Here is an 11,771-nt window from a genome sequence, read left to right as displayed (position 1 = left end):
GGGGGGGGGGGGGGGGGGGGGGGGGGGGGGGGGGGGGGGGGGTGGAGCAGAACTTGGTCAGCAACTTAGCCTATAGTGTTTTGTAATGACACATTATTTTTATTTTCAATTGCAATTAAAATCAATCTATGGATTCTAAAAACATAATTATCTAGTATAAAAATAATGGATTATATATGTATAAAAAAACAACAACAAAAATTGGGGAACTTGTGTTGTCGCCCTTGCCGCACAGGATTATATATATATAATAATTCGTCTTTAATAATTAATAAAATAATAAACAATACCTCATAACAATAAGATTATTTCATAAATTTATCCCAACATAGTTATGCATATGTGCTTATAATGGTAAACAAACTTAAATATATTTATTCAGATCCAATCTATTGAAGCAAGTTTATTTTTTATAAATGAACTCATAACGGGAATGTAATTTATTGAAGCGAAAAAACTTAAATATTAAATTATAAATACACTTCCACAGTTACACCCGGCTACGAAGCACATAAGGTAATTAAACAATGTAAACATACATTTTCATGACATTCCATGTCTCTCCTCTACTTGGTGACAACAATTTAACTTTGTTAACATATACAAGTCCCTATTTCTTTCCTGTAAAAAAAAAACAAAAAAAGAAAATTAAGAACTTTCTTATATCATGCCTAGTTCATAGACGTACACAAGCTTGCACATAAACTTTTGTGCATTGAAATTTCATTATAAATGATAATGAGATGAACTTTGGTACAAATAAGGTGAAATTTTAATGGACAGGCAGCCAGGCAGTTAGCTAAAATAACTAGCAGTCACAATTATTAAAAGGGCAGCCCAGTGCACAAATGAGTTAATGCCCAGCGAAGGGTCTAATATGTTAATTTTCTTTGCGTGCTAAAACTTTTAGGCCCTAACCCACCCCACAACAGGGCAGTTCAGGGTCAGTCCACAGGTTTTGGTCCACCTTGATACCCCTAATCTGGGCATACATCATATTTAACCTTTGCATATATATTATGATGGTGGTTACTAATGGTCATCTATGGATTGTATTGGTACTATTCTATTCTAGTTACTTATTTGGCTAAAAGGTTAATTTTGCAATAGTGGTGGTAGAAAATCAAGAATATAATGTGTTTTAAGCTGTTGTGGTTTTGTAAATTTAAATGATCTTTATGCTGTAATTGTTGTTATGTAAGTTCTTTTTCTGTTCTTTGGAGTTTATTTGGGTTAACATTTTTTCTTGCTTGTTCATTTATAGCAACAAATAGATTAGCTTTTAGATGACAGTGAAAGGAGCCTTATTTTTTTTTCTAAATGAAGAACTTCTCTCTCACTTTTTCTGCTTTGGTTATGTTACCATTTAGAATCATTTGTCTATTCTGTTTCATACTTTCATGTTGGATGTTTGAATAGTACACTCTCTTGCTTATAGCACTCTGCAACAGTGCAACCATACCTCTTTTCTAAAATTGGTGAGATAAGATTTGTGTCATGTTCTGATCAACTTCTTTCTCAAGATTAAGGAAAACCTTTTTAAAGTGGCACTCTGTAAGTGCTAAATTTTTTGTGTGATAAGCAGGACAAACATTTATTGTGTCAAAGAGACCTATGAAAGGGCATGGGAGGGAGATGATCCAGTTGGGCGTTCCCGTTACAGATGTTCCTGGAAATGAAGCTGCTGCTGGAATATCCAAAGGCATGACTATGATTATGGAGGGCACTTGCATATGCCCTAACACAAATTCTTGTCCTTTACAATAAAAATAAATATGGTAGTGTTTTGTGCCTATGATTTTCTTATCATTGGTATTCTAATTGTATTTGCAGATCGGAAAATAGAACCCATTCCTGTGTTGCTGCAAGATCTTATAGAATCTTTGATGTCTAAGCAAGTTTTCCCTGTGAAGCCAGACTCATGCATGATTGATATCTTCAATGAGGTTGCCAGTGATTATATTATTTCCAGCTGTCATGTTCTTTTTCCTCCATAAATACTAAGTAGAACTATTGCTTTACCTATTGTGTAGGGAGACCACTCACAGCCAAATATGTGGCCCCATTGGTTTGGACGGCCAATATGTGTGCTGTTTTTGACAGAATGCGATATTACTTATGGAAAAATTATTGACTCAGACCACCGTGGGGATTATCGGGGCTCTCTCCGGCTTTCTCTTGCACCAGGGTAGTTCTCTCTCCATTTTTTTTTTTTTTTTTTGTAATTTTCTTTTTCCTTTATAAAAAAAAGTTGTTTCTACCTTTGTATGTTAGGCATACACCTAATGGTGTGTTTTTGGGTGCAGGTCCTTGCTAGTCATGCAAGGAAGATCGGCTGATTTTGCTAAACATGCAATTCCGTCCCTCCGGAAACAGCGAGTCCTTGTTACCTTAACAAAGTCGCACCTTGAGAAAATGACATCTGGTGATGGTCTAAGTGCCCCTTCATCTATAGGAACACCTTCCCCCCACTGGGTTCCCCGTCCTAGCAAGTCACCAAATCATATCCACCACCGTCCTGCAGGCCCGAGGCATTATAGTCCAGTTCCTGTGCCCACAACTGGTGTCCTACCAGTACCAGCTCCTGCTGCTGCTTGCCCGCAACTAGCTCCTAATGGAATCCAGCCAATTTTTGTTTCTACCCCGGTTGCACCACCAATGCCTTTTCCTGCAGCAGTCGCTCTCCCACCTGCTTCTGTTGGGTGGGCCGCTGCTCCACCTCCAAGGCATCCTCCACCTCGCTTGCCAGTTCCTGGCACAGGAGTTTTCCTCCCTCCAGGCGGCTCAGGGAATTCACCAAATCAATCTGCAGTATCAACTTCAGCCAGTGATGGTCTTTCTGTGGATATATCACCATCTGAAAAGGAAAACGGGCCAGGGACAGGGACACTAAACGGTGAAATTTCTTCTTCTTCCCCAAAAGGTAAAGTAGACGATGGAGATGTGCAAAAGCTAGAGATGAATGGAAACACGGAGAGTAGTGGTGCAGGGAAGAGCGATGGTGGCAATGAAGATTGAAGACAGCTAAGCTAAGCTAGCACACGAACTGGAGATGATAGATATATTTTTTGTTAATCTCTCTTTTTTGGGTAAGGCGTTATGCTGCAAACTGTAACAAGTTTGAAGCAAAATTTTATGGCGGTAGATGCTGAGAATTGACAGTCCTACAGTCCCAGAGTGGTGGGAATTTTTTTTTCTTAATTTTTTTAAAAAATATACTGTAGCTCCCCAAACTTTCAGCTACTAAATAGAAGTAATGGTCATCTCTTTTGCTTCCTAAATTATACTTGTTTTGATCCCTTAGTTGATAAAACTAAAATAGCAGTATAGACTGAAAGTTACTGTAAATAAGGATTTGTAGCATAATATGCAGGGGAGATTTCCCCCTTTTAATAATATTCTGACTAGCTCTATAGCAAAATGGAAAGGTAATGCAATTCCTTACAAGCTAGCCAAGGGTCCATTAATTAGTCTTAGCCCTGCATGCAATATAATGCATGCCAGAAGCTTGACAAAACCCCAGTACATACATTTTGGTGCATATATAAAACATAAAGTATAATATATAATAATGTCTTATTTGAATTTGTAATAGTAAAAGATGGTGAAATTAGAGATGGGTGGTGGATTTGTCCAAGAAGTGAATAGCTGTTAGAAGACTAGCAGCATTGATGGGCTTGGACAAGTAGTAATCCATTCCAGCTTCAGTCACCTTGTCCATCTCCTCCTTCCCTGTATGTGCAGTTAGAGCAATAATGGGAATCCATATCCCCATAGCTTTCCCTTCTTCTTTTATGCGCTTTGTGGCTTCAAACCCATCCATTATCGGCATCTGCATTCATGTCATTCAAAACATAATTACATATCATTGTTATATTTTGAGTGAAACAATGAAAATATATATATATATATATGTTGTTTACCTCACAGTCCATTAGAATGTAATCAAAGGGAGGTTGATGATGGTGGTCCTGAAGAGCCGAAGACACGAGCTGTAAAGCTTCTTCACCATTAGTACAGGCGTAAGTTAGAGCACCCAGACTTGAAACCACTGTGGTGCATATTTTGCGCAGCGTTGGATTGTCTTCAACCACCAAGATTCTTTTCCCCGTCAATGCCTTCTTTTCAGTACTGCTGCTCCCACCACCATTATCCTCGTCTTCTTCTTCCTTCTCTTTCTCAATCACCACCTGTATTTCTCCCAGCTGGGAACCTGCATGCAAAAAGTATTATATTCATGCATGCATATATGTTTGATCGAAATGAAATAATATAGCAAGCTAGCTAAAGACGCATAATTACTTGATGCAAAGTCGGGTAGAAGCCCTAACACGCTATGCAGACGGGAGCCTTGCAAGGGCTTGGACATGATGAGATCAGTTGAAGGGAGCTGAAAGTTGTTATCCCTACTTAAAGCAGTAGTGTCTATCCAAAGAACCCTAACACAACCAGGTTGAAGGTCCCTATGGAATTCACTAACTGCTTTAATCACTTCTGGGAATAATGCTTCTCCTGCTGCACTTGTGTCTATCATTATCAAAACCATACAAGTGTTTGTATGGAGAGGCATGGTTTCGTCTTCCAACTCCTCCTTTGAGGACGAAGAAGATGAATAGTAAGAGGGTGTGGTTGTGGAACGGGGGAGATTTAATGCCCCACGTTTGATCTTCTTCAATTTCCTGCTCAGTTGCTGGTGTCCTTTCTGAACCAAACTAACCTTAATGCCACGGCTTTCCAAGAATCTCCCTATGATTTTACCCCTCTCCTCGCAATGCATGAACACAACAACGTGATGAGCCGATGAATAAGTATTATTAATGTTGTTATTATGAGACGATGATGATTCTAGAATAACAATGTTGTCCAAGACTATGTTGAACTTAAAACAAGTCCCCCTTTCCCCGGTTTCCTTATCCTCAATCCCAATCTCCCCGCCCATTAACCGCACTAGAGACTGAGCTATCCCAAGCCCTAATCCATGCCCTAATTGATGTTTCTTTCCCCTACCCATATCTTTCACCTGAGCATAGTTTTCAAACACAGTATTCCTTTTCTCCTTGGGAATCCCTTTCCCTGTATCCACCACCTTAAATATGTACTCTATCCCACCATCTTTTCTCTCCAACACCCAATCATTTACTTCTTCTTCTTCTTCCCCACCTCCTGTTTTTGCAGGAACACCGCAAAAACCCTTTAAAATGGCGATAGGAGAAGAAGAAGAAGAAGCTCGTTTGGGTTTAGGAGGAGATTGAGAAGGAGGACGAGGAGAAGGTTTTCGTGCCCAAACACGAAGAGCAACATAGCCTTCATCTGTGAACTTAATGGCGTTGTACAACAAATTAGACAGAACTTGTTTGAGTTTGCCTCTATCCCCCCTTACACGCCTAAACTTTTCCACGGACTCATCACACGGATCCAATATTACATCCACTCCCTTCTTCATACCTAGAGGATAGTACAAATCCACCACATCCTCTAACAGTTCCTGCAAATCAAATTCATCTTCTTCAACCTGCATTTTCCCCGCTTCTATTCTGCTAGCATCCAGAATCGAATTCAATAAACCTGCAATCCATACGATCCAGCAGAATCAAAATTCATTCATACATTTATTCTTATAATTAATTAATTACTTACTATAGAGATCATTGGTGCATGATTCCATGTGCCTCAGATTATCGTTGAGTTCAGAATGAGCAGCAGAAGCATCAGCATCAGCGCGGCACATCTGAATCAAACCAGTAATCCCTGCAAGAGCAGTCCGCACCTCATGGCTCGCATTGGCCACCGCCACGCTCTTGCTCATGCTCTTCCTCTCCGCTTCTTCTGTGGCTTCCTTCTGCTTTATCAGCGCCGCCTTTACACACATCTCCCTCATCATCACTCTACTCCTCCACCATGTGAACACCACCACACTCGTCACTGTAATACAAATGTTTATGCCCAGGAGAATCATCCCCAGTTTCACATCCCTCTTCTCAACTTTCGCTCCCCCCTGCAACCAACCAAACAACATTATATTCATTCAGGATGTTTCAGTAGTTATGAACAATACTACATTGTAACAGATTAAAAAAAGATGTTTATGCTTAATTAGAGATGTTCTTAAGGATAAAAAAAGATGTTTGATGCTTAATTAGAGATGTTTTTAAGGATGCTTGTGCTTCAATAGGTTAAAAATTATGAACAGATACTACATTGTAACAGAGTATATATATATATATATATACACCTGGGTAGTATGGTGTTGAATCGCAACCAACACCGAAATCAGCCAACCTGCAATCCCCAGTCCGGCTAAACACTGCAGTAATTTATTCACTCAATACATTCGAAAATTATTATTTAAAAAAAAAAAAAAAAAAAACTTTGTGGGGAAACCTACGAGAGTGAGGGCCAAGTAGACAGGCCACATAGTCTTGAGTGAGCGAACAAAGTTGACCATGGCTAGCTTTTACTGATCCTCGCCGAATGTATATGCGGCCGTGCGACCTGCGTGCAGGTAAACTTCATCACTCAGAAATTTAGGAAGAAACAACATAACCTCGTATGAGTTTTTCAGTTTTGGAGTATGAATACAAATGCAATAATAAGAAACTAAACGAATTGAAGAACTTTCATAAAAAAAACAAGAAACAAAAGGAAAAAGATCCCCATTCACTTAATGCTCTATTCATATAGGAGAAACAAAAGATTTGTTTCCTTTTCAAATATGCATGGCACAAAACATAATAATAATAATAATAATAATAATAATAATAATAATAATAATAATTTTTGCAGTATTAAATTCGAGAATATGCTATGACAAAGAAATAAGTATAATTGGATTATATTAGAGGACCGCTTTCTTAAACCTTAAACCCTATCATAGACATTTAGTTTAGATATAATAATCTAGGTATATACACGATATAACACATGTAAATTGAGTTAATTTCATTTTTGGTCCTAGATTTATAGGTGGCAATTGACTTTTAGTCAATATTTTTTCAAACTATCCTTATTTGGTTCTAGTATTATTGTGATATTACCATTTTTGGTTCTCCACCAACAAAATCGTTTAAATTCTATAAAATGGTTATACCAGGATAATACTAGGACAAAGAGTGATGTTGTGAAAAAAGAATTGACTAAAAATGGAATTAACTCCATGTAAATTCGATGAACATTAAAGAAATCATAATTTCTTTTCCCCAATTCTTCTATGAATTAGAGTACACATTCAAAAGGTTTTATGCGATATGTTTTGAATTCACAAACGTATCAAAATACTAAAAAATAATCATACATGTATAAAAATAATCACGTACATATAAACTTCTTTTTTTTTTTTTTAATCACATATCAACTTCTTGATAGCATCATCAAGTTTAATCATTATAAAATAAATTCATCAGGAAACTATAGCAAAGCATACCTGAATCTATGATCGAAAACCAAGCACTAGGCTAGCATTAAGGAATGAGTGTATGTATGTTGTGATTATTTGTAAAATCACCATTCGTATTTATAGAGCTAGGTTGGTGACAAATAATTTGTAAAATCACCATTCAGAAATTTGGATCAAATTTTAAATCCAAGAGACTAAAAAAAACAAATAATATTAATTAATATTATTATCGAGAAAATACCAAGATTGGTACTATCTGATCTCTTTGACTAATAATTTTAGGTGAGTTGCTACCACAGTTAATGCTGAATCTCTCGTTGAAGATCTGCAATTATTTCTCTTCCACAACAAAATTTTTTGTCATATATATAAAATATATACTACTTAATTTGCAGTAAAACATTACACTGAAATTAGAATTTTTTAATTATATTAATTATAAATATGAATACAGATCGAAGAAAATAAAACAATCCGAATTCATACATGTAAAACAGAAGATTTGTTACCTTCCCCAATTCAGGACTGATGATACGATTTTGATTACTTGATCGATTATAATTGAAAAAACAAGTTACAGGTTTAGTATTATAGATTTCAAGCAGTCAACCCTGATTTTTCTTTTTAGAATTTAGATAGTTGCCAAAGATTTCGTATAAACAAGTAGATTTTTTATTAAGTTTATTACCTTTATCGAAATTAAGATCGGATATAATCTTTCTTGTCGACAAATCATATCGTGGACCAGGATACGCCTTGCAATCTTGTATGGTACGGTGGACCCGAATAAAAAAAACATCATTTTATATTGCATGTCACATTACTTGTTTCATAGTATTCTGTAGTCTAAATGCATGCATACTAGGAACTTGGTCAGTAGCCTAGCCGAACTAGAAATATATAAATTATTATTTGTTATACTAGTATTTTCGCCCATGCATTGCACGAAATGAATTTGCTATAATATTTTTAAAAATTTGAATTGATATACAATTATATAAATTATATAGCGCAATTGATGAAATTGGTTGGATTAATTATGTTTTCTTTGCTTGAATTAGAACAAATAATTACCTAATTACCCGTGCGATTCATGTACAATTATTTATTTATTTATTTAGATAATAAAATTAAAGGAAATTATTTAAAAAAAATCTAATATTGAACATGTACATTTATTAAATATATAAATTATTATTTGTTATATTAATAAATGTATTTTAATTCAAAAGTTTTAACAAATAAATAAAACTAAAATTATTTTTATTATAATATAATAATTTTAACATACTTTTTTTTTCTTTATTTATATATTTCAATTTCTTTTCTAAATAATGATTTATTATATAAATATATAAATAAATTGATTATTATACTAAATAATAATAATAATAATAATAATAATAATAATAATAATTGAAGTTTGTATTCATTCTGTTTTATGTTTTCCAATTTTTTTTTTAGAAAAATGAAAAAAAATTATAGAAACTTATTCTCAAAAAAAAAAAAAAAATTATAGAAACTCATGTATTACATAAACATTACAATAAAGTAATGATTTTATGTCGTACCTATAGATGATTGTCATTTAAAATATCTCAATTAGAGTCTTTTAATCATATACGTTAATTTTTTTATATAAAAAAAAGTTAACAATAAATATAAGTTGAAAAAAAAAATGTACTACGTATTAGAAGATTACATATAACAATATGTACCAATATAACTATAGTCTATCAATTGCATACTGAGCCCACCAGTGGCCCATGTTCTAGACCCATGTCCCAACAAGCGTATTTTGTTATAACTATACAAAATATTAACATAGCATAATGATAGATATATCATATATGTACATACGCAATGATAGAAATTATATAAAACATAACCTTGTGGTACGGTAGTGCATATTTGATTTTTTCAGTTTGAGGCCGCCAATTATAGATAATATAGACCGACTTATCTCTTTGTAATCTTTTACCAATTTGGGTTGATCACAAAGTTTTGAGTAGTGGCGACATGTTTTTCCTAAATCAAAAAATTAAAACATAACAAAAACCACTTATCACTAATGTAATACTAGAGCAAATTCCACTAGGCCGGATTACAAAAAATATTTGTTTTATTATGTGCCGAAGTTATTAGATTGTTAAGTGGTTAGGTTGCTGGTGTTATCATCAGGTTTTTAAGAGGTCAGCTTTTTATATAAGTATCAAATCAAATAATATAAAATCCGATCCATTTATTTGCAACAATGAATATATAATATATAACTGGAAGATTAGATTTATAAATTGCAACAAATATATGTTTGAAAAAAAATCAAAATATTATATATTGAATTGTAATCTAATACTCCGTAGTACTACTGTTATTTGATATGAAAAATTTTAAGCATTGGAATACGTGCTACATACTCCGAGATCACGTACTACACTAGTGATGAGTATATAATAACTAAAATATATATCAAAAGTCAAAAGATACGAACTTAAAAAGGGAATTAAGGAAATAAGCTAGCAAATTAAATACGATACGATATTAAAGTTGGTTTCCTAGGTAGGAGGAGGGTAATTTAGGGGCGGGAAGAAAAATGCAGGATTCCATCTCGTACGCAGAAGGCGACTTGGGTCCCAGGTCGAAGATGATAGTTGGAATGTTTGTTGTTTCTGGCTTGGACGAAAACATGCCAGTCATCGAGTATATAGTTGTTAGTGGCGTGTTTGGATAAGTCCATTTGGTGGAGCGATCCATCTTGAAAGTCGCGCATTGTGAGATGAGCCCATCCGTTGTGGGCAATGGCTTCCCTCTCCTTTTCCCTCAATTTGGAGACGATGCACTTCTCCGCTTCGTGTCCAGGTTTCAAACGGAACCCATTGTTGAACTTCAAGTGTTCTTCGGTTAGCGTCATTACCAACATGTCCCCTGATTCACGAGGAGGATTTCTTATTCCCGCCATCGATCAATTTCTTTTCAACTTTTCAACACAAATTAAAACCAGAGATAGCTAGTACATACGTATGTAATAATGTAGTAATAATACTCCATATGCATCATGTATTTATAACATAAATATAGGCATGCAAGTTTCTATATTTTAGTTTTGTAAGTTTCTATTAACTCTTTTCTTTTCTATATAGGCATGCACGTTTCTATATGTAAGTTTTGTAAGTTTCTATTAACTCTTTTAAGTATGTATGTAGTATAGATCCTTCAATTCTTTACGAATCTATAATTAATTACATAATTCATGATCAATTTTTTTAATTTCTTAAATCTCACTTTGTAATGTTTTCTTAATGAAGCCAAAATGAAGATTTTTGTTTGTTATGAACCAAAATGAAGCCATTGCTTGATTTTTTTTTTCTTTTTAGAGATAATTGGATAAGGGTCAAATAGACCATTTAATTATAAACTAAAGTGCAATTAGCTCCCTAAAAAAACAAAACAAAACAAAAAACTCCAATTAATGATAACATCTGGTGTAACTAATGATAAAGTTTATTAGTCATGATTATGATGAAAAAGTCTAGAGGAGCCAACGACCTTGCGGTCTAGTGTCACTCGGTTTACACTCTCACATGGGGGGAGTGGGTTCGAGCCTTAGTGGAAGTGATTGTTGACTCTTTGTGCTTCAATCGGTTGAGAAAGTAGCTATGAACAGATACAAAAGGTCCATGGCATAACAACTGATGTGTAAACAATTATCAAGTTATTTGTTTACATGTACATAAATTATTAATTGTAGGTGATGTTGAAGGGCAATTTATATCGTGGACTAGGGTGCACAGTGCATTGTGCACCCCGTACCAAAATGTTAGGATGATGAGTTCTGTGTATTCTATGAAGACATTTTGTGTATTCTAGACAATCGTTATTTGTATTCATGTTAGTAACACAGGTTGTGACGTGTTTGTGCATTCGAATGTTTAGGAGGATGAGTTATGTGTATTCTAAGCAATCGTTCTGTGTATTAATGTTAGTAACACAGGTTGTGATGTGTTTGCGCATTCAAATGTTAGGGGGATGAGTTCTATGTATTTTGTGTCAATATTCTGTGTATTCTATGTAACCGTTATGTGTATTCATGTTAGTAACACAGGTTGTGGTGTTTTTGTGCATTCGAATGTTAGGATACGCAGAATATAAGCCCAAGTATTATCTTTATGTTCCATGTTTTTCAAATTTCACAATGTTGTTTAAATATTCACCTGTTGTCATGTGTGTTTTTGTAATGTAATGAACTTGTGTGTGTTTTTTGTTCTTGATTCTTCATCACTGTTTTTGTTGCTGTTCAAATTACAGTTATATTTTAATTTAAAAAAAAAACTATAATGTGATCTGATACAATACGGTGTTGTTTCGGACCAGGGTCCAC

The 11,771-nt window shown here is 34.6% G+C and overlaps 2 protein-coding genes across 2 annotated transcripts in view; one reads left to right on the top strand and one right to left on the bottom strand.

Annotated features, from left to right (window-relative positions):
* LOC116004829 (RNA demethylase ALKBH10B) overlaps positions 1-3,284 on the top strand; it is a 6,700-nt gene extending 3,416 nt beyond the window's left edge. Inside the window, exons 5-8 of the mRNA XM_031245003.1 lie at positions 1,586-1,702; positions 1,834-1,946; positions 2,034-2,188; positions 2,307-3,284. Coding sequence (XP_031100863.1) covers positions 1,586-1,702; positions 1,834-1,946; positions 2,034-2,188; positions 2,307-3,018 — 1,097 coding nt within the window. The 3' untranslated portion in view covers positions 3,019-3,284. The remainder of the gene's footprint in view (positions 1-1,585; positions 1,703-1,833; positions 1,947-2,033; positions 2,189-2,306) is intronic.
* A 310-nt stretch (positions 3,285-3,594) lies between these two features.
* Positions 3,595-10,352, bottom strand: LOC116004700 (histidine kinase CKI1). The gene is made up of 5 exons (XM_031244859.1): positions 10,008-10,352; positions 5,638-5,995; positions 4,303-5,565; positions 3,924-4,213; positions 3,595-3,832 (listed from the first exon to the last, which is right to left on the bottom strand). Exons 1-5 carry the CDS (start codon positions 10,350-10,352, stop codon positions 3,611-3,613), a joined length of 2,478 nt encoding a protein of 825 aa, XP_031100719.1. The 3' UTR covers positions 3,595-3,610.
* Between the last annotated feature and the right edge of the window lie 1,419 nt (positions 10,353-11,771).

This window comes from Ipomoea triloba, chromosome 14, assembly GCF_003576645.1.
Source record: "Ipomoea triloba cultivar NCNSP0323 chromosome 14, ASM357664v1".
Lineage (NCBI taxonomy): Eukaryota > Viridiplantae > Streptophyta > Magnoliopsida > Solanales > Convolvulaceae > Ipomoea > Ipomoea triloba.
This window is presented reverse-complemented; position numbering and strand designations above follow the sequence as displayed.

What these genes read in the sequence shown, in the direction of transcription:
- LOC116004700 (XM_031244859.1), bottom strand. Translation starts at nt 10,352, where the DNA reads ATGGCGGGAATAAGAAATCCTCCTCGTGAATCAGGGGACATGTTGGTA. An exon ending in ATGCACCAATGATCTCTATA is followed by an intron (nt 5,566 to 5,637) that starts GTAAGTAATTAA and finishes TATGGATTGCAG; the next exon opens with GTTTATTGAATTCGATTCTG. An exon ending in ACATTCTAATGGACTGTGAG is followed by an intron (nt 3,833 to 3,923) that starts GTAAACAACATA and finishes ACATGAATGCAG; the next exon opens with ATGCCGATAATGGATGGGTT.